A 26,408-nucleotide genomic window follows, 5' to 3' on the forward strand; every position below is an offset into this window, starting at 1 on the left:
CCATGAGGTCTGAATTTCAGCCTAAAGAGTCTTTACAAGGTCGCATATCAGGGGTTCATCATGAACCAGTGGTTCCTGTTACTACTCAGGTTATGCCAGCAGTGGTCACTACATCGGTGCAAGATGATGGGCTAAGGCAAGACATGAGGCAAATGGTAGATTTAATGAAGAATCTCAGCCTAAACATGCTAGGTCAAGTGGGAAATAATCGAGGTCGAGGGAGGTTTGCAAATCAGCCAGGAGGTGAAGAAAGGCCTAGAAATGGTGTTGGACAAAGCAATGGTAGGTTTTGGAGGCAGACGCCCACATGTTATAATTGTGGAGAGTTGGGTCACATCAGCCCGTGATGTGATAAGCCACCAAGGATGGGGGGAGACATGTATCCATTGCCAAGACAGGTGCTAACTAGGTCAAATAATTATGGCATCGAAATTAAGGGAGACGAAGGAACCAGTGGACTGACCAGGAGGAAAAGGGAAAGACAAAAGTGCTAAGTGTAGTCACCTTGGAGAAGGCATCAAAGCTAGAGGATACATTAGTGATGCCTATTGGGAAGAGGACCACAGAGGATAAGGAAGGAAGAAGTGCCCCAGGTCCTAGTAAGAAGAAAGGAAAGAGCCATGAAGGCGAGGATGTCAAGGCCAAGAGGAAAAGGAGAGCTCGTCGAAAGTTTAATGTTTCAGATTTTCCACTAGGGGATGGGCAATTAAGCTATGACTTGAAGGAGGATCTGACGAGCAGGAAGGCAGATGTTCTTTTGGGCAGCTTATAGAGATGGTGCCTAAGCTAAAGCGACAGTGGAAGAGGATGGTTAACCCAATGGAGAAAAAGCCAGAGAGAGGTTCAGTAAAGGTGTTGGCAATGGATGAGCTACCAGACATTTGTCCAATAGTAGATGTGTGGCATAAAAGGAAAAATTTTGATACAAGGTTATGTGGATGGCGGAGCCCAAATATGTGTCATAACACACTCATGCGTTGAGAAGATGGGTCTCACAGTGGTTGGGGTGTCAGGTTTTCGGATCAAATTGGCAAACCATCAAAAAGTAAAATGCTAGGGTGTTGTAAAGAGCTTAGAAGTGGAGGCATATGATGCAAAGGCAGTGGTTGATTTTCATGTGATGCCAGCAGGGTTGGGAGCATATCCTATTATACTGGGCAGACCATGGTTACGTGCAGTGGGAGCTGTTCAAGATTGACGACATGGTACGATTAGCCTCTATGGAAAGACAGGTACCAAGAAGCTTTATAATATGGACACAAGGAAACGATTAGAGGAGCTTTATGAAGATGAGGATGAGTCTAGTGATGAAGACTCTTCCACAGTGACAGATGAGGACAGTGATAGCACTACCAGCAGTGATGAGGATGCTGATGTTGCATTTCTTTTGATGGACAAAGAAATACAGGAGTTTGGTTTAGTTGTATTTGCGAATGAGGTTGAAGATGAAAGTGAAGGGCCTTATGAAGTGATTGAAGGGCTGATGCAAACCAAGGTTGAGTTGTCAAAGAAGCAGAAATTGATGACACAAATGATCAGTGGAGACCTCTCAGCTACGAAGAAGGATATATATTTGCACATGCTGGCTAGTTTTCCTGATTTGTTCATTACTTCATATGAAGAGATCAGAGGGTTCAAGGGCGAAGAGATGCATATAGAGATGAAAGAAGGTGCTAAGCCAGTGCGGTAAAGGCTAAGAAGGATGGGTCAAGAGAAAATGGAAGCCTTGCGAGAAGAGGTGGACAAGTTGTTGAAGGCAGGGTTCATAGTCCCTGTGGAGACCACAGAATGGGTGAGTCCAGTAGTAGTCAGTCCAAAGAAGGATGGGAAGTGGAGAATTTGTGTAGATTTTAAACCCTTAAACGCAGCCACTAAGAAGAACCCATATCCTCTTCCATTCATCGATCAGATCTTGGATTCAGTGGCAGGTTATGAGAGGTACAGTGTGTGTGATGGTTTTTCAAGCTATTTTCAATTGAAGATTGCTCTTAAAGACCGCACAAAGACAACTTTTATTACGCCATGGGGCTGCTATTGCTACACAGTATTGCCATTTGGGTTGTCAAATGGACCTTCCTTCTATCAAGAGAGAGCAAATTGGGTGTTGGAACCATTCATTGGTAGTTGTGTTAAAGCTTTTATGGATGACTTCTGTGTCTATAGCAATAGGGCTGAACACCATGAGAAGCTGCAGATGGTATGGGCTTGATATGATGAATGTGGAGGAAAACTAAATCCAAAGAAATGTCATCTAGCACAGCCAAGGGTGAAGTTATTGGGCCATATGGTGTCAGAAAATGGCATTGAGGCTGATCCAGATAAGGTTAAGTCTATTATTCTTCTTCCATCACCTACGAGTACGAAGCAATTGGCAACCTTTATACACAAAGTGAAGTACATGGCAAGGTTTATTCCATTGTCTTCTCAGATTCTTTATCCATTACAACAAGTGGCAAAGCATGATCCATTGCAATGGGATGACAAGTGTGAAGAAGTGTTTCAAGAGGTGAAAGAGGTGTTAGGGGGTTTGTCAGCCATGCAGACTCCTGATTGGGAGAAAGTTTTTTATGTAAATCCCTCAGTAGGGGATGATGCCATTGGAGCCATGCTATTGCAAAAGGGGAAGGGCAGCCATTATATGAGGCCAGTGTATTGTGCAAGCAGAGTGAAGTTGGTAGCGGAGAGAAAGCTATCGGAAGTAGAGCTAGTGATGGCCAGTGTAATATTTGCTTGTTGACGATTTCGTCATTACTTGCTACCACGGCCTTTTGTTTTCTTGACGAGTTATGCCTTTTTGCCACAGTTAATTAATGGTACTAACATGTCAAATGTGGTGAAGAAATGGGTAATTGAGCTGCAAGAGTTTGAGTTCTCTTGTCTAGTGGAAGATAGTACAAGGGCTACCCTAGCTGATTTGTTGACCTACAAGGAGAATCCCCTTATTGTTAAGGAAGAGGTGGTGAGAAAGGTAGTTGAAGAAGTGCCACAGATCAGCAATGCACATGTGTTGTTCTTTGATGGTTCATACAGAAAGAGCCATGATGCAGCTTCATGGGGTATAGCACTTTATGATCCAGAGGGGAAGCTAGTATGCAAGAGAGGGTTCAAATTGGATGCTCATAGTAACAATGAGGCTGAATATGCTACTCTGGAAGCCGGATTACACATTTGTTTGAAGCATGGGGTTCGAAGGTTGAGCATAAAAGGTGATGCCTTGTTAGTTGTGAAGCAAGTGTTGGGTGTGTGGAAGAGCAAGAACACCTCATTGAAGGAAATGTGCTTCAGAATTAAAGGCCTGTTAAAAAAGTTTGAAGCATGGAGCATCAGACACATTGAACGTGCTCTAAACGGAGAGGCACATGAAGCAGCTCAAGGCATGATTGGGGAGCTATTTGTGTTGAGGACCACTTTACCTCTTTATCATGGCCGGAAAAGTTTGGCTCAAGAAGAGGAGTTTTTGCTACCAGGAATCATTCCAAAGGAGATTCAGAAGTCTAAGAAGTATAGCTTTGTGCGTAGAGCATACAGGTACAAATTGATTGGTGATGTCTTATACATGAAAGGGGCTGATCTCGTGTTGAGATGTGTACCTTGGCGGGAGGAGCTTTACAGAGTGTTGGAAGAGAATCATGAAGGCGCATGTGGTGGCCATTTTGCTCTAAAGATCACCTTGCATAAGATTTTGCAAGAGGGGTATGTATGGCCTAGTTTGCACAAGGATGTTCACCATTGGTGTAGGTCTTGCAATAGGTGTCAAGCATTTGGGAAGAGAGTGTTGAAGCCAGAGCTACGAAAAACCATTATGGCGTTTGATGTGTTTGAAAAGTGGGGGATTGATGCAATAGGCCCGTTACCTATCACAAGCAGGGGCAAAAGCTATATCTTGACGGCAGTGGACTATCTCTCTAGATGGGCAGAGGCTATAGCAGTAAAACAGATCACTGCAAAGGATGTGGCAAAATTTGTGTATGATGAAATATGTTGCAAGTTTGGGGTGCCATTAGAGCTACTTTCAGATAAGGGGCCAGGATTTAGAGCTAAACTGCTAGACTTCTTATGCACAAAGATGAAGATTAGGCACCAGCATACCACTCCTTATTACCCGAAGTGTAATGGCTTAAATGAAAGATTCAATGGTGAGTTGGTACAAATTCTTTCTAAAGTGACAGAGCACCAAGGAAAGAATTGGGATTTGGAATTGCCTAGTGCATTATGGGCTTACCGTACTTCGGTGAAGACAGGTACAGGGTTTATTCCATTTCATTTGGTGTATGGAAAGGAAGCACTATTGCCTGTGGAGGTAGAGTTGCCTGCAGTCAAGATGTTAGAGAAGTTGCTTGGGCCGCCTAGTGATGCATTCAAAGAGAGGCTCTTGCAGTTACAAGAGGTCCAGTTGGATAGGATGAGCGCATTGGAGCATTATGGGCAGATGCAGGATAAGGCTTTGGCAAAGATAAATGAAAAGGTCAAAAGTAAGGGTATCAAGAAACATGACTTGGTTTTGCGCTACAACAATAAGCTGGATAACACCTTCCAAAAGAAGTTTCAAATTAAGTGGGAAGGCCCTTTCAAGGTAGTGGAGTGTTTCCCGAATGGTACATATCAGTTGGCTAACCTGGATGGGTTTCTACATAAGTCAAGGGTAAATGGATTGTGTCTTAAATTGTATCATGCCAGGTTGATGATGGTCGAGCAAGATGAGCTGTATGTGGATCAAGGAGTGTTGGTGAGGGATGAGGAGACCTGTGATGCGGCGAGTCTCATATCTCTTTTTGCTGCTGCTGATCATGAATGATCTAGCAGGCTAGGGGATGGGCAAATTATGTCAGGAGTTTTTTGGAGCAAGGGATTGCGCATATGTACATACACATGCATGGTGCATCGAATAAAGGATTGCCCAATTTCCATAGCCAGGTGGTTACGTGGGGCCCACATGTGTACAGGTAGGACAGCATGTACATAGTGCATCGATTTTCACTATCACCAGTACCAGTATGTTTTTTCTACAATAATGAGGAGTTTATAGCGCGTAAAACTTCTCGAGGAAGCTATCCGCGGGCCGACGACATGAGGTAAGTAGGTGCGTCAGATGGCATCTAGTGGCGTCAAGAGGGCGAACGGGGTCAATATTTGCACGCGGATGAGGACGGACACAACGTGGGTGTTTTCTTGTGAGAGTTATGCAGAAAGGTCATCATTAGGACCACTTTTTGGGGCCACTTCACGTGGTTGCGAGACGCATTATTGAAAAGAAATGAGTGCCAGGTGTGCGGATGATGCAAAAAGGTGACAACTATGCACTGCGAGGTCAGTTTTTGGCCTGTTCGGGGTCCGTTTGAGGTCATCTAAAAGGCCAAGGGTGCCCAACTAATAAAGCTAAGTGTGGGAACTGAAAAAGTTGAGAGAAGACCATAAAAAATGTGGAGAAGAGAGGAGGAACAGCCGCAGGTGTGTTTTTTGGGTTTTTGGAGCCTGTTTTGGCCGTAAACTGTTCATCCAAGGTTGGATTTGAGCACTTTGACATTGTAAACTGGGGTTTTGGGCCGTTCCGGACGCGATGGCGCTGTCCATTTTGCCAAATTCCTCACTCTTTTTTTGATGTTTCTGTTGTGTAAGTTTCTCCTATGATCGAAGCTTCTGCTCCGGTTTGTGATTGTATCTGGCTTATTTCACCCATATTGTGTGAGCTATTTGCCCCATTGGTGTTGGCCCAAGCTCATTTGTATCTAAACATCAGAAATTCTCCCCTTTTGAGCTGAGTTTTTTGGGTGTGTGTGTGTGTGTGTATCTCTCTGTGTGGAGTGGGTAAACGGATCGTCTCTCTCCTCTCACTCCATAGGTGTGTTCCCTGTCTCGGCCAGGTGTGTTGTGTAAGCCGAGTGGTGCCCCATAGTGTGTGTGTGTATCTTCCCAAGAGTGTGTGTCGGGTCGTTATAGAGGCGCTGTGTGTGTTTTCATCCCGCTCACAGCGGTTATCCATGCTCTTACTCAGTGGCGAAATTACCTACTCGGAGCGGATTTTACTGACTTCATAGACAATCTGAGTTTACGCTACTTCTTGTCACACAGAAGTAGATGCAATGGGCGAACATCTTGTCACAATTTCACTTCCAAATTGTCCATGTGTAGGGACAAAAGAATTTGGTGGCTGATGCTTTGTCTCGGAAGCCATTGGTTCTGGCTATTTCCGCGATACACCATAGGAGCTTCGAGGATATGGTCGATCAATATGCCACAAATACAAATTTTGTAGATATTTTCACTCAGATACGGAATGGGGAGATAGTAGCAGGATATTCCATTCGGGATGGCTACTTGATGAGGAAAACCATGTTGTGCATTACACAGCCAATGAGAGAAAAGGTTATGACCGAATGCCACTGCCCACCTTTTACGGGTCACGACAGCATTTCTACCACCTTGAAAGGTGTAGAGAGATACTTCTTTTGGCCGAGAATGAAGAAGGACGTGGACGATTTTGTACGCAGTTGCTTGGTATGCCAGAAGGTCAAGTTTGACAGGCATAAAGCACAGGGTTTGTTACAACCTTTACCCATACCCACCCACCCCTAGGAAAGTATTGCACTGGATTTCATTTTTGATCTCCCGAGAACACAGAGTGGTCACGATGGTATCTGGACTGTTATTGACAGATTTAGCAAGCATGCTCATTTCATTCCAGTGAAGAAAACAGTCAAGCCGGATCACTTAGCGAGACTGTTTGTGGCCTAGATCTTCATGGCATGCCTGAGACGATTGTCTCCGATAGGGACCCCAGATTCACGAGTTTGTTTTGGAAGGCTATTTGGGAGAACATTGGCACGCGATTGTGTAGCAGGCTACAGTGTCACTGTCACTTTCACAAGACACACAGTTAGTACAGTAGTACAGTTGGTCTTTGGTCTGCTTTGGTTCACACTGGACGGACTCACTGGGCGGTGACACGTGGCACGGATAGGACGATGGTCTAGTGGACATCATGGCCAGGTCACCACCACCACTCAGTTTGGAGATAGACTTAGATGGCTGACATTTATGAGCCGTTGGTGGCTTTTATGGTTGTACATATGAGTAGTAGCGGTGGTTGTACATATGACTTAGTATCTATCTTCTTCATATCTGGTCCAATGGTCCAACGTCGTCGTCTAGAGTAGCGAGTCTATACACACAGCACGTCTGCACCATCCCTGCACATCTGAGCCTCGACACTCCCATTGTACCCGTGAGTTCTCGGCTAGAGCTGAGTGTGTTGCCATGCCAGAGTCTGTATCGGTTCTTTGACATAGTCGAGTCTATATGTTCTGGTCTGCTGCTGTGTCTCTGTGTTGATCAACTGTTATCTATTGTTTCCTTGTTTTCATTCTGTTTTGAGTGGGATGTCACGCATATTGCACTGAGGAGCACCCACTGTAGAGAGCACGACACACTATCCGCGCTACAGGTGCTCTCATTTTTAGCAGACCTCAACTGAAGTCTCACTCTCTATTGAGGTGCAAATCATGGAGCTAGCTGGGTTTTACCTAGCCTCGCCTACTTCACCTTGCCCAGTGCAGCCTTTTGGTCTGGTCCTAGACAGCTTACTCTAGCTAACTTAGTGACCTAGTCTCTCGCCCTTCTGGTCTGGTCCTCTCTCGCCCTCCTCCATCCAAGTACTCATCCCTGGTCTAGCCCTTCCTCGTCTCTGGTCCATCTAGGTGGTCTGGTCACTTGCCTTGGTCTAGAGAGTCTAGACCTGTGTTCATTCAGCTAGTTAAAGGTCTTCTTGCCCAAAGTTTGGTTGGGTTTTTGGTCACTGCATGACACATACAAGGCGGTCATTAGAGCGTCAAAGCGCACTGCTGGGTCCTCTGAAGTACCACAACAGAAGAGGTCAACCCTTGGTACCTAGTAGAAGTAGAAGTCTACCAACCTCATCACCCATACCTCCACATACGGCATCATCGATTCCTCCATCCGGTTCTACATCTTCCAGGTCATCTTCTCCAGTAAAGCTCTCTCCCATTTTGTTACAACAAGCTATTGAGCAACGGGCTCCTGAGTAAGCGGCCATGGAGGCGTTGACCAGTGTTTTGGCCAAGGTAAACATCAAGTTTCCTACCTTCAAGGGACTCTTCTCAGAAGATGCAAACGACCATGCAAGGAGGTTTGTATGTGGTACAATCAGTTTGCAGAGAATCATTTTGCAAATTGGGTAGCTTTAAGACAACAGTTCTTGCAACATTTAGGCAAGGGGACTACCAGGAAGAGGTTTTGGATGAGTTGGCCAACATGGTGCTCCAGCTAGAGGAGACTTTTGCAGAACTCATGACTAAAACCAAGTCTCTGGTTGCCAAGCTTCCTTAGCAACCGGGTGAATTTATGGTTAAGAAGTGGGTGGAGAAAGCTCTTCCCAAAACTTCTCAGCAAAAAACTATGAGAGAGTCTATGACCTGAAGCCACTCTGGAGGAGTTTGTCTCGACTGCTACTAGGATAGAGGGGGCTAGGAAGCTGTTCACCAACTCCCCTCACATAGTGACCCCCTCAGTGTTTTCGGAAAGTCCTGATCCGTTGACTTCTTTACGTAGGGAACTTGAAGCCCTAAAACTATAACGCGCTCTTCAAAAGGAGAAATCAATCTCTCTTAGACAAGAGAAGCCCCCACATCACGAGGCTTTGGATCAAATCAAGAGAGAGCTAGAAGAGCTTCAGTCTCAGCAGGGGACTAAGGCTATGGTATGGTGCAGCTCGTGTCGCTCTCCAGGACACCCTCCACAAAACTGTCCCCTTAGGGCTTATTGCCACTTCTGCAAAAAATCTGGGCATGAAGACAATCAAGGGATTGCAGCAAATACAACAAAGTCTAGGTCCTTCTCTCCAACAAGGTCTAGCTCCAACATCCAATATGGTTTCCCCCTATGGCCATCAAAATTACATGCCACATTTGCTCAATACCCCTACTGTCCAAGGAATGTCAAGTACGTTTTCGTCTCAAAATTTTTATACCCATGCTCCTTCAGCCCCTCAGAGCTTCTACACCTCTGCCTCCAACTCCATGCAGCAACAAGAGCACATACCACCTCGTCCCCCGTTTCTTCTGTCTAATAGGCCCATCTTATGCTACAGATGTGGAGAATATGGGCATTACCAAAGTAAGTGTCCTTTACCTGAAGGGTCTCCTCCTTGCCGACATTGTCTGGAGTCTAAGGACCACTACAGTAAGGATTGTCCCAAGCAAAGGGCATCCTCATCTTCGAGCCCAACTCAGAACCAACAAGAATTCACATTCCCGAAGATCAATCTGATCGCAGTGAACACCACCCCTTAGCCATCACCTGCTACTCATACAGTTCGGCCACAACAAGTGGAGCCCGTTGGCGTACTCACTCGGGCACAAAGATCAACTCTTGGTCTCAGCTTGCCAACAGGTCCATCTCGTCGATCTCCACTTCCACAACCTGACCAAACTGACGAGCCCTTCATTGGTGCTAAGAGTAGGTTAGTCTCTATGCTTTCGGATATTGATGGAGCCTTCTTAGAAGCAGTGGCTGACTTGGAACAGGTCAGAGTTCCAGAGGAAGCCCATATTAAAGGAGCTAAGCCCACAGCGAAAGCAATCTTGAAGAACACCTTTCAACAAGTGTCCCTTTATGAGATTCTCCGGCTAGATGCAACCTTTAAAAGTGAGGCCCTCTCAGTCATTCAGTCTCTATACCCGGGTGCAAGGCCTAGTGGCGGGCACCTCCCTGTACAACCCTCAAAGTCTTACATGATTTCTTATCTAGCTGCTCCCCTCACCGACTACAAAAGTCCTCGTCTGACTGTGTCTATTCTTGGGCATCAATTCTCAGGCGTCATAGTGGATGGTGGATTTGGGATCAATCCGATGCCAGAGTTTACTATGTTGGCTTTAGGTCTGCAGCCTACCTGCCCTGCTCCATTCATTGTTACATTGGCTGACCAGAGGACAATCTATCCGGTGGACGTAGTAGACAAGGTGCCTCTGAAGGTACAAGACTTCACCTTTAGTTTGGATTTTGTGGTAGCCAGTCTTCCCCTGGTGGAGGCGGGATTTCCTTTGCTTATTGGTAGACCATGGTTGCGGCATACTAAGGCACTTCACAATTGGGAAAACGACGCCATGTGGATACATACTCCCGGCTCCCCCATGCAACCACTTCGACTCGAAGGAGGTATGGATCCAGTAGTTCATCACAGCTCGTTGGTAGTATAGTCCAATCCCGACCCCGAGCAGCCTATCCCACCTGACGGGTCTGACGAAGACCTGCTGCTGCAATGGTTGGAAGCTACCACATCGATCCCATGCTATGTGGTCTCTATTCAAGCCTCACCTGTGCCTGTAACATTCTCTCTTCCGGCTCCTCAGGTTGACACCAGTGACCCAAGTAATACAGCAGAAAGTGTGCCAATCAAAGCAGCAAGTGTGTTAGCCCCTGATGACCAGGATTCAAGTGTTCCTCTGATGGAAGCCGTCGGCCTTGGTGAACCTATAACACATCACAAAAGGGGGAAGAAATCTCCTCTCTATGATTTCGGCAATGTTCCACCTCGTCCTCTTAACATCTCCTAGGTCTGACACCCCGCCCACTCAAAAGCACTCTGATGTGTCTGAAGACTTACCCTTCGAGGAGCTTCCATCAGGATGGTTACAAGAGGAGTATGTGGAGTTTCCAATCGATCAAACACTGGCCCATGATGTCTCGAAGCTCCAAGAGACAGCTCACTCTTCATCTTCTAAGGCTCCCTCTCCAGCTACACTTCCTGACCTGGTCAAAGAAGTCAACCTGGGGGACCCTGACAACCCTCAGCACGTCCTCTTAGCAGCTTGGTTATGGGAGCATCCCGCGTTACTTGATCATGTAGTCTCTTTTATATACTCTTTTAAAGATGTTTTTGCTTGGTCCTACAAGGATTTGGAAAGGACCCCACCAGAATTGGCCGTCCATACTATTCCTCTGGTTGAAGGGGCTAAGCCTGTCCGAGGCCGAGCTTACGCGCTCAACCCAAAGTATGCAGAGGCTGTCAAGTAAAAGCTAGAAAAAATGCAAGAGGCAGAGATCATTGTACCTGTGGAGCACTCTAAGTGGTTATCACCCATGATGATAGCGCCTAAGAAGCAGTCCAATAAAATCCGTATGTGCGTAGATTACCGCGCTCTGAACAAGGTAACTATCCCAGATGGTTTTCCCACTCCTTTCACTTAGTGTGTGCTAGAAGATGTAACAAGGCATGTATTGTACAGTTTCATGGATTGGTTCACTGGATACAATCAGTTGGGCATCCATCTAGGTGATCAGATTAAAACGGCTTTCGTGACTCCCTGGGGTATTTTTATCTACACTAGAATGTCGTTTGGGTTGAAAAACGCTCCACCTTCCTTAAATCGGGTAGTATATCTCATAATCTGTCCTTTACTTACAGATCATCTTCGCATCTTCATGGACGGTTTTTCGACCTTCTGAGGTGCTCAATGTTCAACCCCAATGGAAAATCTAGAGGAGCACCTCGCTCAGCTCTCTGCTGTCTTCCTTAGGTGCAGAGAGACACGCCTAAAGCTCTACGCCTAAAGCTCTACGCCTAAAGCTCAATCCTAACAAATGTCATTTTTTGGTCACTGAGGGCACACTTCTAGGCCATTTGGTGTTTGCCAAAGGTTTAGCGCCTGACCCAGAGAAGATCGTGGCCATCTTGAAGTTACCACCTCCCATCAACCCGAAGGGTGTTCAGAGCTTTGTAGGCCACACAGGCTATCATCGCAGATTTATACGAATGTATGCACAGGTGGCTCAACCATTGACCCGACTCACTAGTGCTACTGTACCCTTCCAATGGTAAAGACCTGAGGTTGAAGCATTTGCATACCTCAAAAAACGCCTCACTGAAGCACCTATTCTAGTGGCTCCTGATTGGTCTATCCCTTTTCATGAGCATACTGATGCCAGTCAATTGGCTATGGGTGCTGTGATGACTCAGCCTAGTAAGGAGTACAACCTGGATCGCCCTGTTCACTATGCAAGTCACCTGCTCACCAAAGCAGAGCGCAACTATAGCACCACAAAAGGGAAGGTTTGGCTATTGTGCATGCTCTACAAAAATTTTGCCATTATTTATTAGGGGTCCACTTCACAATTATTACGATCATCATGCCCTATGTTATTTGCTTAATAAGCCGCAAGTTGCAGGTCGAGTATGGCGGTGGATACTCTTATTTCAAGAGTTTGATTTCGAGGTGATACTCAGACACGGCAAACATCATGTCCTTGTTGACCACCTCTCTCACATTCAAACTGGTGAAGCAGCTATACAGGGGTTGAGGATGACTTTTCCGATAGCAATTTCTTTAAGGTGGATACCACTCCGGAATGGTACGGCGAGGTTTTGCATTTGCTATCTACTGGCTTGTACCCAGAGAACGCGTCTCCACTGCAGAAGAGACGACTGTTATTGAAGTCTAGGCCATTCACTCTGATTGGAGGCCAACTCTACAAGTCAGGACCGGATGGTGTTTTGAGGCGGTGTGTCTCCCCTCATGAAGTTGAGTTTATTTTGGAGGATTTCCATAGTGGTCCCACTGGTGGCGATTACCCTGGTCACATTACTGCCCAGAAGATTCTATAGAGTGGTCTATGGTGACCCTACGTTTTCTGGGATGCAATTGCCTATGTGAAAGTATGTGATGTGTCAACACTGTGGACCTAAACCAAGCAAGCAGTCCAACCCTCCTCTGCAAGTCTCTATGGCATGGCTGCCCTTTGAGAGACGGGGCATAGATTTTGTGGGTCCAATTGCTCCCCCCGCCCAACCAGGTAACCGGAAGTATCTGCTGGTGGCGATAGATTATGCAACCAAATGGGCAGAAGTACTGGCAACAACTGATTGCACTGGAAATACTGTAGCTAGTTTCTATATGATAATATTTTGTGCAGGTTTGGATGTCCCCTGGAGATCACCACTGATAGGGGCAGTCACTTTGTTAATGAAATGATTTCAACCTTGCTCGCCAACTACAAGATTTTTCACCGTAAGTCTTGTTCCTATTACCCTAGAGCAAATGGGCAGGCCGAGAGCACCAATAAGATTTTGATAGCCCTTCTGCGGAAAGCATGTCATCTTCATCCAACATCTTGGGCTCAAGCTATCCACGACACACTTTGGGCATACCGAATTTCTTTCAAAGCCACAACCAATCACACCCCATTTCAATTAGCTTTCGGTTTGGAAGTGATAGCACCCTTCGAATTCAACTCAAGATCTCCGCGAGTAGGGAGTCAGTGTGCCAATGGAGATTTGGGGTCGGCATCTGTCTCTCTTCTCTGCCTTTTGGATGAAAGCCGAAGATTGGCTTCTCTGGCCTTGCAAGCAGAGCAGCTTCGTCGCAAAGCATGGCATGACCGCCATCTCCGTAAGCCAAAAATCATGCAAGGATCACTCGTGCTACTTTATCAAGCGCGATGTCAGAAAAAAGCAAAGAAGCTGGTTCCAGCCTAGCAAGGACCATACAAGGTGTAGGAGATTCTACTCCAAGGGGTAGTACAATTATCCACACTAGAAAGAGTTCTGCTGCCCTTAGTCAATGGGTCTAGGATCAAATGCTATCATTCTGTAAGCTGACGTTCAAGGTTCTTGAATCAAGTGGTGATCCGTCAAGGTTATCGAATCAAGTGGTGATCTTACTCGCTGCCTCCTCAACCCTAAGTTGATCTGGATGTTCCCCATTCACTATCTCATACACCCTCTCCCTCTCCTTCTTTGGACCCTATCCTTCTGCTACTTTGGTGGGCATGATTCCGGATTTTGTAAAACTCTCTCCTTCATTCTTTGTTAGTATCTCATGTACCCTCTCCTCCTCTCCTTCAGCTGCTCTGGTGAGCATGGTCGTATTACAGTTGATCACTCTTGTTGTGGTTCACTTTGAGGTCCTAAATTGTTGTTGGTTGTTCTTCGATTAACTCTGTTCACTTCGTTGACTTTGTTTGGCCAAACCACTATCTCAATCCGACTAATGCATTATTAAAACTTCTGATGATCTCTGGCGCCCTCACATGACACTAAGTTCTTTTTGCTATGTATATAAGTCTCTGTGCTCTTCGTTTGGGTATCTTGTGGGTGTGACATTTACACGTTCATTAGAAATTCAACTTTGCATCTTCATCTACCACATTCTCTCAATGAGTTAGATTACCTTATTCTCTGCCTGTTAATCTTCCCATGTTATTGCTGCTGTTGCTCGTCCCTTTGCCTGCTTAATGCTTCTCGTACTCACACATGCTGGCCTCGGCTTCGCCTTGCTGGGATGGCCTCGCCCTTGGTTCGACCACATGGCCTCGCCTTCTCCCATGCGGGCCTCGCCCTTGGTTCGCCCTGCAGTGCTAGACCTCGCCCTTCCTGGGCTCGCCCTCAATGCCGACCAATCCCTCGCCCTAGCTGGCTTTGCCCTCGCCACTGCTGGCCTCGCCCTCGCCCTCGCCCTTGGTAGATTCGCCCTCGCCACCGCTGGCCTCAACCTCACCCTCGCTGTCACAAGACGGGCACCACATGCCAATAGAAAAGAACAGACTGAACAGACTTTTAGCACTTCAATAACAATTGAACTGAAAGAGAGAGACGACACGCGACATGGAGTGGCGGAATTCCACCCCAGAGAGTATTGGCCCCAAACCTTGGTGCCCCTTTTGGTATTTCTTTACATTGCATCCACACAGTACAAGCCGGTACCCAGACTTTGCACCTTCTCCAAAAGGCATGCCAGAGCATGAGCCCTAACCTCATATTTAAAGGCCCTAGGTTCGAAAAGCAGTTTACAGTGAAAAGCCTTCAAAACTCAAAAGCTTCTGGTCCAAAAGCAATGCCAAAAAGCTACTAGCGTAATTTTGGGAAATCCGTACAATTGCGAGCACAAAACGCGGAAATCCGTACAGCCTGCCACGTCATCATGTCAATGTAATTTTCAAAAATCTGTCGTACAGCTGCCACGTCATCAGTTTTGCGTGAGTGTGTATGTGGGTCCTACTTTATTTTACTTCCTTTATGTCATTGGGGCCCCATCAGACGGGGTCTCCATAAGCTGGTAGGACTTCTTCTTCTGTTACTTGTTCTCTTAGGGTTTAGGCCCCTCGGCCAGCATCTGCAAGTTGGCTCTCTTCTTTAGGGTTTTGACACGTCAACAGTTTGTGACATCTCCCCTTCTTGAAAGAGAGTAATCGTCCGCAATTACAGCATATCTGCAAAACAACTCAAGTTAGCTCAAAAATTTCCGAGGGACAATCAGTTTGCTCTTTTTGTTAAGGAGTTAGCTTCTCCTTTCGGCTCTTTTGATCAATGAGTTAGCTTCTCCTTTCGTCCAGATCGGAACTCTTGATATTCTGGTGTAGTAAAATTAGCCATCACACCCAGACCGTACTGATCTTCCACGGGTGTTTTGATGCACTAAAATTACATAGCCAGGCAATCTCATCCAATTAGGAATATTCAGTGGTTGGGACATCACAATGCAACACAAATGCTCACATATGCATGTTACAAGACATAGAAACATAAAGCCGTCGATGAACACTCCTCCCGCATAACCTAACAAGGTCCGAGCCGGGAGATATTCAACGACTCCCTCATCACTCCTCCCGCATAGCCTAAAAAGATCCGGGCCGGGAGATATAGAGGCCTTTTACAACCAAACGCCCCCCAGACCGCAGCCTGCGTCGTTTGGAGGTGCTGAGAGTAGCCACTGCTCAGACTTCTTAATACTCCTCCCACATAACCTAACAAAGTCCGGGCCCGGAGTTACAACAATAATACTCCTCCCGTAAATAACCACGAGGGTCCGGGCCATGAGTAAAAACAACACTTTTCAATCATTCAATACTCCCTCCGCAAATAACCACAAGGGTCCGGGCCATGAGTATGAACACGCATTTTCAAACATTATTTCTCAGTACTCTACTTGAACGTAAAATCTACAATCATTGAAACCAGTATTAAAACCAGAGTCAAACAATTCAATTCAGCACCAAGACAGGTTTAAAACACATAGCATCCATTTCAAACAAACTCTAAACAAGATCACCAAACAAGTTCTCAAACATATTCTCATACAAAATTCAAACTTAAAAAGCAATCTCGACATTAGACGAGCTCGAAAAGTCGACTGACTTTTCATCCTGAAACCTGCACCAAAAATTAGGGTTAGGTTCTTCCATGAGGTCGTAGCGGAGCACAACATGGTCCATCAGCTCTTGGACAGAGAGTGTTTTCTTTGGCGGCGATGGTAGTCCCAATAGATAGCAATCACACCGAATCTCCAAGGTCATCTGCTCGTGAAGAGACATCTACTGAGAGACGTCCAGAAATTTCAAGTTATAATCTGCTAGGGTTTCCATGGCAAGCATTTCAGGATACCCCACTCTGCCAGAAGTTGCACTCCGAAGGAAGATGTCAGAAACCATATAACTTCGGGCAAAAAAATAATTCTTGAAAGCTTGCCAAGTCCTTGGAAGTGTGTTGCTTGGTAGCTGTAGACATCAACATCTACTCTGAGAAAAACAGTGACTCGAAACAAATCTTGGATCCTTCTTTTGCAAGTGATCTTAATGGCTTATGCTCTGCAAGACATGAGCGGTGAGGATGGGAGCGTGCCCGATGCGCGATGAAGTAAGGGTGGGAGTGGCTAATAAGTCCGGGGTCGGATGCCGAAGATACCTCAAATAAATTCCAATGGCTCTGTCTGCTCTTTTGTGGTACCGGTATGCTTTCAAAAAAGCACACGCCTGATGCTCTGGTACCACTGTCACAAGACAGGCACCACGTGCCAATAGAAAAGAACAGACTGAACAGACTTTTAGCACTTCAATAACAATTGAACTGAAAGAGAGAGACGACACGTGACACGGAGTGGGGGAATTCCACCCCAGAGAGTATTGGCCCCAAACCTTGGTGCCCCTTTCGGTGTTTCTTTATATTGCATCCACACAGTACAAGCCGGTACCCAGACTCTGCACCTTCTTCAGGAAGCATGCCAGAGAATGAGCCCTAACCTCATATTTAAAGGCCCTAGGCCCGAAAAGCAGTTTACAGTGAAAAGCCTTCAAAAGTCAAAAGCTTCTGGTCCAAAAGCAATGCCAAAAAGCTGCCAGCGTAATTTTTGGAAATCCGTATAGCTGCCGGCACAAAACGTGAAAATCCGTACAGCCTGCAACGTCATCATGTCAGCGTAATTTTCGGAAATCTGCCATACAGCTGCCATGTCATCAGTTTTGCGTGAGTGTGTATGTGGGTCTTGTTTTATTTTACTTCCTTTATGTCACTGAGGCCCCATCAGACGGGGTCCCCAGAAGCTGGTAGGACCTTTTCTTTTGTTACTTGTTCTCTTAGGGTTTAGGCCCCCTGGCCAGCATCTACAAGTTGGCTCCATTCTTTAGGGTTTTGAGATGTCAGCAGTTTGTGACACTCGCCCTTGGTGGCCTCGCCCTCGCGTGCTGGCCTCGATCGCCCCTCGCCTTTGAAGGCCTCGCCCTCGCTTGCTGGCCTCAACCTCCCCTCGCCTTTGAAGGCCTCGCCCTCGTACCAGTTGGCCTCGCCCTTGCCCTCAACCTCGCCATGCTGTCTCCACATAAGTTGAAAAATTGAAAGAAAAATCTGACCTGGCTTTTTTACCTCACCTCAGCTAAAGATATCCATCCAGCGTTTCAAATTCAGCCCGCAGCTCATGTCATGCACATTCTCTGCAAACCGTTTTCAGCTGGGCTGCATCTCACGAAAACAGGCTTTCTTCCTCTCCATCCTCTCTCTCCAGCGCCAAGATTTTGCCAGGCCAGGCTTCCTCTCTCTCCAGCGCCAGGATTTCGCCAGGCTTAATTCTCTCTCTGTGCTCCTTGAAACTGGAAGCTTTTGAACAAAGTTAAATTCAAGCTAGACCTTGCTTCATGTATTTGGGTGTGGTTGAGAACATGTATCTGGGTGTGGTTTAAGAAGCTCTACTCAGTTGCGGAAAATAGCTGTATCTGTATTAGGTGTGTCATCAATTGCAGACTTGAGTTACAAACAGATTCTCTGGTCCATTTCATATCAGGTGTGTCATCAATTGCAGACTTGAGTTACAAACAGATTCTTTGGTACATTTCATCAAAATGGTTTGTACTCGAAATCGAGAGCAGCACCTCCAGTTTGAGCAAGAGTCCTCTGTCTCCTCTGGGGATAGCAGTAAGAGTAAGTCAGACTATGCCCCGAGTTTAGAGCAACTATCCGAGGAATCTTCTGAGGAAGACTCACCCTAATCAGTCACTCCTGGCAAGGTCACCACTCTCCAGGTGCCCCGTCCTTCTAGTGCCATCTTGAAGGTACCCTTACTAATGATCTATCACTTACAGGCGCCCAACCCAGTACTCAAAGATGTGTTCTCTCAGCAGCAGTTACTACACCTAGGTCTCCAAAATTTGGCTCAGACCGATGTGCCCTGCACAATTTCCAATGCCAAGCTGAGTGCCCTTCTACTTACTTTTCCGAATTTAAATGGAGTCACTCTTACAATAGAGGATATTGGGCATGCGATGGGGATATTGAATGTGCTTGCACCTTTGCCCACCACTAAAACTTTCTCCAATCTCTCCCCTGAAGACATTGCTAATGCATGCCAAGAGCTGTTGCTGCACTCACATGCGGACTATCACAGGAATCAGCAGCTGTACTCCATTTTATAGTATTACTTTTTATTGCGCGCACCAGAAAGAGCAGTCGTTCCTTCCTCTCCAGTAATATGTGATGCATTTTTTCTTGTCTCTGCCACTGTTTGCCATATCCGTTTCACCATCTGCTCTTTAAGGCGCTGCAGGACAGGGCAAAGCGATTTCGGACTCAATGGAAAGGAAAAGCGGAGAGGTTCAATTGCTATGCAGCCCCTATTATGTATTAGGTAGTGCAAACTATGCAGCAGAAAGCTGATGCAACAGCTGTTCTCACTCTGCAAGATGATGCCGAGGATGATGCCAAAGAACAAGGCCGATCCAAAATATCCAAAGGGAAAGGCACTTCACGCAAGAGGGCTAAAGTACAAAAGGATTCTATGGAAGAGCTAGCAACACTACCATTCTCTGAATCACAAGTTAAAATCTTTGACGTCAATACCGCAAACCCAAGGGTTGTGAGCATGACCACTTCTGTGGCCACATCTACATTTACACCATCTATTGTTAGTAGTGTTGACAGGCGCCCAAACACACGCTCGAGTTGTGTCGGTAGTACCACCTACTACGACTCCTACTACTACTCATAGTGCAGGGGTACATAGGAGACTGCAGGAACACCTAGCTCTAGGCAACCTGACATGTTTGCCAACTTTGCGCCTAAGGTTGACAGACTTCTAGATGGGGACAGAAGAGCAATTTCAACTATTATAGATGCAACCATCTCCTTGCAAGGTACTAACGGTCTGCATCGCGCAATCTATGACAATATGTAAAGGGAAGTGCGCAGCCACCTTCAACGATCGATGGATAGGGATATGTTAATTGCTCAGGCTCAAGATCGCATAAGGATTCTCATTCAACAGGTACGAGACATCAAACACATAGTCCGCACTTTACAAATTCCGCAGTTCAAGAACTTTCTCCTGTGGTAAATTCAGTGCGTGCCTCATGTGCCCAACATCAGTCTATAGCCATTTCACAAACAGCTAGAGCTACAGCTCAAAGTTCTTCACAAGTTCCTGCTATGGCACTACAAACAGACGTTTCCAAAGCTCATTCAGGGTTTTCTCAAGCAGTCGAGAAAACACAACCTACTATGAAGTCTAAGAAAGCAGGATCGGCTTCCTCACAGTTTCATGGACCCTCCATGGTCTCCCCCCCCTAGTCCTCCTCTTTCCCTCCTCCCTTCTACAACAGCTTCCCTGGGTTTCCACCAATTGTCCCACCTTCTCACCCTACTCAGTCTACTGCTCATGGGGTTGCTACTCCATATCCCATGTACCCTCCTCATGGCCACTACCCTCCACCATATACCTGGCCTCCATCTCCTTACCCACCTTTCTACCAGTCTCCTCCTCCCCCTCCATCATCCGATCACCAGTAGTAGACTTGGTTGCAGATCTTTCAGTTCTCCGCTCTCCATCCCGGAGAGCGGTCTTGTGGTAGGCAACCTGTAGCAGGCTACAGTGTCAGCGTCACTTTCGCGGGTCACACAGGTGTACAATTGGTCTTTGGTCTGGTTTGGTGCACATTGTGGACGGACTCGCTGGGCAGTGCCACGTGGCAGGGATAGGACGATGGTCTAGTGGACATCGTGGCAAGGTCACCGTGACCACTCAGTTTGGAGATAGACTTAGATGGCTAACATTTATGAGCCGTTGGTGGCTTTTATGGTTGTAGATATGAGTAGTAGCGGTGGGATCGTGACTTAGTAGTATCTATCTTCTTCATATCTGGTCCATCGTCGTTATCTAGAGTAGCGAGTCTATACACACAGCACGTCTGCACCATCCCTGCACATCTGAGCCTCGACATCTGAGTTCTCGTCACGTTCCACCCGCAGACTGACGGGCAATCAGAAATTGCTAATTTAGTGGTACTAGATTTATTGAAGTCTTACATCTCGGATCAAAAGACTCAATGGGAAAAATATTTACCTTTGGTGGAATTTGCCTACAATAACAAAATACACTCTTCGACGGGGAAGGCGCCATTTGAGATAATTGAAGGTGCTACGAAGGTTCCACCCTTCCTAAGCACGAAAGATAAGATTTTTGAAGCTGATGAGTAAACGCGTGACTTGGACACAGCTTTTGCCAAGGTCCGCGAGGCTTTGCAAAAATCTCAATAACGACAGAAAAAGGCAGCAGATTGCCATCGTCGCGATTTGAAATTGAAGGAGAACGATTGGGTATTATTACGTTTTGAGAAGGCACGCCTGAGAAAGAAAAAGGGAAAGGAGAGGCTTTTTCCAAAGCTTAGTATGCGATACTACGGACCTTTCTGTTAGGAAATAAGACGTAGCTAAATAGATAATTGAGTAGATTACTTAATGGAGAGAGACAGATTTATATACACGAGATTATAGAGTAGAGAGAGAGAGAGAGTACACACGATATACGTGGTTCACCCAATGTGGGCTACGTCCACGGGAAAGCAGCCACTCAATGGCTTTAGTACTTCAAAACAAGAAGTAGTTTACAAAGGGATTATACCCTTAATGGAGCTCCCGCCTTGCTTCACTCTCACCACCTCACACTCACTTTGTTGCATCAACTTCACACTATGAAATGTGTGTAGAAATGGCCTCCTTTTATAGGCCAAAAGAGCTGCCCTCTTTTATGAGAGACAGCCATGTGTAGCCGCCCTTGTGCGAATAAGTCCAAATCGGACCCTCCAATCCGCCCATGTGTGGCGGCCCTTGAGAAGACAAGTCCGCTTTTGAATTCGGCCACCGGCCACCGGCCATTGACTTCCGACCACCGGCCACCGGCCATTGACTTCCGACCACCGGCCATCGGCCATTGACTATCGGCCACCGGCCAATTGACCGGTTGTTTTCCGACCACTTTTCGGCCGCCGTCCGGCCATAATATTCCGGCGAAAAAAAAAAGTCTCGGGGGCCTCCGCCCCCGAGGCCTTTAAAGTTGCCCCTGATTCTTGTCCGTGAAAATTTTGGTTTCCGGTGAGTGATTTTCCTTCACACACGATGGCTTCTCCTCATAATGGGGGCCTTACAAATGTGCGCTTTTACCACAGAAGATTACAAGGGTAAATCAGGCTCCATACTTAACACTTTCCAGATTTTCGAAAAGATAAATGATGTCTCCTTTAGACTGAAGCTGCTCGATACTTGGAGAATTCCAAATGCTTTTCATGTGAGTCTCTTGAAGCCCTTTAAAGACGATGTGCCCGAAGATGGGGAGCCTGATGAGCAACAGGAAGTGGAAGAAAACGAGGAGATCCTTGTTCCAGAACAGATATTGGCACATAAAGACAGAAAGATTTAAGGGTAAAGCGATAAGGCGGTTCTTGGTTACATTCAAGAACTATCCTGCATTGGATGCGAAGTGGATGGAGGAGGAGGACCTAGCAGATACTCCTTAGATTTGAATCTTTACCTTGAAGCATTTGGATTAGCATAGTCTATTCTAAATGGAACCCCGAACTCAGCTTGGGCGGAATCCAATGCAGCGCGTATGCACAAAAGGAGAGTCGCTCCGCTCCTTTGTCAACAGATTGCCTCGATTTTTGATACTAAAGTCACCGATGTCTCTTTGAGTTTCAGGGATACTGTGACCTGACAGTATTCTGCTGTATGACTTTATGAACTGGAATTCCCGATAATATGAAATTAATTTGTTCTTGACTTGTTTGAGTGCAGGAACTCATAGACGAAATGACTGCAGCATTTCGGTCTGAACGATCTCGATAGACATGGTTGCAATAAGGATTAGTCAATCGGGCATCTATGAGGTCCCGAGCGGATCTAGATGCGATTGCTAAATACGTTGCCGATTAATCATGGTCTGAGATCCGAATGAATTTTGAATGTGATTTGTCATGTGATGTCCTGTGATGTAGCTGTCGATTGGTACATGTGCTAGATGTGTGTTTCTAGTGCGTTAGTATCAACAGTCAGTGTCTGCTAAGACAGTTTATGGCCTCTGTCTGTTTTGCAGACGGTGAAGCCTTCTACTTGCAAAGGCACCTTCAATATGCATAAGAGATAAGATTGTCCTTTGGTCGGCCAAAGTAACTGTTAACAGGGCGGGGCGCGTAGACTGGAGAGCTAATGCCAACATAATGAATTCAAGCATCAGGTTGATGCCAGATCCACCATCAACTACCACCCTAGAGAATTGCCACCCTAGAATAAACACAAGGAGACGACGAACTCTGTAATCAGTGAGGGGAGCGGGGAGCAACAGCGGGATAGGAGATGATGTAAGACTTTGATGGCTGCATTGGGAGGTGCACGCCATTAGGACCTTCACCTAGGCACAAAGATTTCATAAGTGCACCTCAAAAATCCGCAGCTAGCCAAAGCATGTCATAGAGCGATACTTGCTGAAAGGAGTTCTTTAGGATATCTTTTGATGTAGGCTTTTCTCTTCGTATGAGCACCTTCTCTGGTATCTTGACCTGCTATAGGTCGGCTACTACTTCCAAGAAGTCCCCATCGATATTGGAGTGGAGAGAAGTTGGTCCACCCTTGGCTCTAGTGGATGGCTTGTCAACTGCTGGAAGAGGTATATTCACTGTTGAGAAAGGTGATGGCAGAGTTGAACTTGCAGGAAGACTGAGGCTCTAGGAGATGGCTTGTCAACTGCTGGAAGAGGTGTATTCACTGTTGAGAAAGGTAATGGTAGAGTTGAACTTGCAAGGAAGACTGAGGCTGAGGGCTGCCCTCTCTGCCCAAATGAGGACACCAACCAGCTCCCTCCTCTACCTGCTGTAACTTGTCTTGAGAGGCAACCACATGGGCAGAAGGTGGTGGCTGAGGGATGGTGCTAACTGTAATTAGATTAATCTTTGGAAATGTAAATTCCAGTGGACTCCGACATGGGCTCGAAGATGTGGAAGCGCGCTGCTTTAAACAGTCCTTACTGCAGTGATCCTTGGCATCTGGGCAATGTTGGCAAGGAGGAGACCCTTTGGGAAGAGGACATTTGTTCTGGTAGTGCCCATATTCCCCACGGGTGTATGTGTCGATTGGATGGGTGAGACGGGGGGCGAGGTGGTCTCGGGGTTTGCTCCTGCATGGAGGTGGACACTAATGTGAAGAAGCTCTGAGGGGCTAGAGGAGTGTTAGCATGATAGAAACTCTCAGACGGGAAATTACCTTGCATAACTTGCATAGGAAGGGTATTCAGCAAAGGGGGCATGTGACTTGGATGACCTTAGGGGGAAACCATGTTGGATGCAGGTGCCAACCCTTGTTGAAGAGTAGGGGCAAGGCTCTGTTGTGATTGCCGTAATCCCTTCAGGTAGTAACAATCTGTCTTCATGTCCATGCTTCTCACAGAAGTGGCAATAAGTCTGAAGCGGGCATTCTTGTAGAGGATGCTCTAGAAAGCGAGATTAGCTACACTAGACCACATGCTTAGACTCCTGCTGAGCCTTGAGCTCTTTTAGCTCTCTTAATGTGGTCCAAAGCTTCCTGATGTGGGGACTTTTCTTGTCGAAGAGAGAAGGAACTCTCCTCTTGAAGAGCTCGTCATTTTAGTGCTTCTAGTCCCCTGTGTAAAGAAATCAAGGGGTCAGATGCACTGTTCATGAGAACTGAGGAGGGGGGTCCTTGAATAGCCTCCTTGCCCCTTTTGTCCTTGTAGAACGGCTTTAGGTGGGAGAGTCTCCCGTAGCTTTTGTTGAGAAGTTTGGGGGAGAGCCTTCTCGACCCACTTCTTGACCATGAATTCTCCTGGTTGCTGGGGAAGTTTGGCAACCAGAGACTTCATTCTTGCCATGAGTTTTGCAAAAGTCTCTCAGGTTGGAGCACCAAGGTCCCAACTTATCTAAAACCTTCTCTTGAAAGTCATGTGGTCTGAAAGATTCACATAATTGTTGTCTTCGTGTCGCCCAATTTGTAAAGTGGTTCTCTGCAAACTGACTGTACCATTTGTCTGCTAGGCTATCCAAGGTTGATGGAAGAGCACTAGGTAGGCATCTTCTTTGTTGAGACCACATGACCTCTCCAAAGAGATACAAACCTCCTCACATGGTCATGTGCATCCTCTATGGAGAGTCCCTTGAAGGCAGGAAACTTTATGTTGACCTTGGCTAGAACACTCGTCAGCCCCATTGCGGCTTGCTCAGATGGTGGTAAGTGTGCTTGAGGAGGTGATGAGGGTGGTGAGGAGCTGGTTGATGTAGATGCCAGAGAGGGTAGTGGCAGCTAGGGCAGAGGACTTCTACTAGGTAAGAAGGGTTCCCAGTTTCTGTGATAGTAGGACTTCTTAGGGGGCTTGGTCGGTCTTTAGATTGCCTTCTATGTGTGATGGAGTAGCAACAAATCCACCCAACCTATGGGCAAGAAGACCCTGGAACTTGCTGGACAGTCTTGACGCACTAGACCAGTAGACCAAGCTAGACTCGACTAGATGAGACAAGTCCAGGCTGGACGAGGGCGAGAGTAGACTAGACCAAGCTAGACCAAGCTGGACAAAGGGGAGGATGGACTAGACTAGGCTGGACGAAGGGCAGGGTGGACTAGACCAGGCTAGATCAAACCAGTCTAGACCAGTAGACTAGACTGGGGCGAGAGACTAGACCAGCTTGACCAAGTTGGATGAAGACGAGGGTGGACTAGACCAGGCTGGCTCAAACCAGTCTAGAAGAGCAGACCAGACCAGAGTGAGACTTCAATTGAGGTCCCACAGGGTGTGCCAAAAATGAGAGCACTTGTAGCAAGAAATTTGTGTCGTGCTCTCTACTGTGGGTTCTCCTCAGTGCAATATGCAAGAAATCTCACTCCAAGCATAGAAACAAACATTGTAGAGCAATATGGAACAAAGCAAGACTACACTCAAATGACACAACAACAGACTCCAAACCCAATGGAAGCTCAACTAGCTCATAGAACCAATATAGACTCTAGCTGGCAATACATTCAACTCCAAGCTCAGGACTCACGGGTACAATGGGGGTGTCGGGGCTCCAACTCTACAGGGAGAGTGCTGGTGTGCAAGTGCTAGACTGAAACACACAAGGCTCTAGACTCAATGACTCAATGACTCAAATGACGCATAGATATCCTCAAACCAACTGAGCATATATATAAACAGAAAAGGTAGCCAACCACTAGCACAAATATCTCTGACAACACAGCTATGCCTATCTCTGAACTGTGGTGGTGGTGGGCTGGCCGCGTGTCCTCTAGACCACCACTCTCTTTGTCTGCCACATGTCACTGCCTAGGTGAGAGTCCACCCAGTGTGAACCCAAGGCGAAGTAGCCAGTGTCCAAAGCCAACTGCAACTGCTGTCCATGTCCTGTGACACTGTAGCCTGCTACAAGTATATAGTGGAGCACACGGGACAAGGCCGGATGTTGTCTATTGTATGGAAAATAAAGGAAACCCGATATTGATAGAATTTGAATCCCAAAGGATGTGGTAAGGAATGGGAGGGCAAACAACAGTACCATTCTCGTCAATACATTTACGAACAAAAATATCAGAGAGATAATTTACCTGGAGAACCGCCCAACCTGAGGGAATGAATGCTAGGATACTTGCAAAAACATCTAACAGTGTAAGCCCTTCAGCTGCAAACAGCACAATCAGAGTGAGCAGAACTGCTGTTACTACCCCTACTTTGAGAAACCTGACAAGAGTGCGAGGTTCTTGCTTCAACACTTTTCTGCTTAAAGCACGTCTTTCCTTTTGTTTGAGCCATTTTCTGCTTGTAGCCACAATCTGATTACAGCAGAAATAAAGGCTGTAAACTATAGAA

At 46.5% G+C, this 26,408-nt stretch overlaps 1 protein-coding gene across 2 annotated transcripts in view; it reads right to left on the minus strand.

The window, feature by feature from the left end:
* LOC147444499 (callose synthase 3-like) overlaps positions 1–26,408 on the minus strand; it is a 283,316-nt gene that overhangs the window by 26,583 nt on the left and 230,325 nt on the right. For both annotated transcript variants that reach the window (XM_086527094.1, XM_086527095.1), the window contains one exon: positions 26,147–26,371. In XM_086527094.1, the coding sequence (XP_086383220.1) occupies positions 26,147–26,371 (225 nt within the window). The remainder of the gene's footprint in view (positions 1–26,146; positions 26,372–26,408) is intronic.

The sequence above is a fragment of the Adiantum capillus-veneris genome, chromosome 13, assembly GCF_014529385.1.
Source record: "Adiantum capillus-veneris isolate H3 chromosome 13, ASM1452938v2, whole genome shotgun sequence".
In the NCBI taxonomy this organism is placed as follows: domain Eukaryota; kingdom Viridiplantae; phylum Streptophyta; class Polypodiopsida; order Polypodiales; family Pteridaceae; genus Adiantum; species Adiantum capillus-veneris.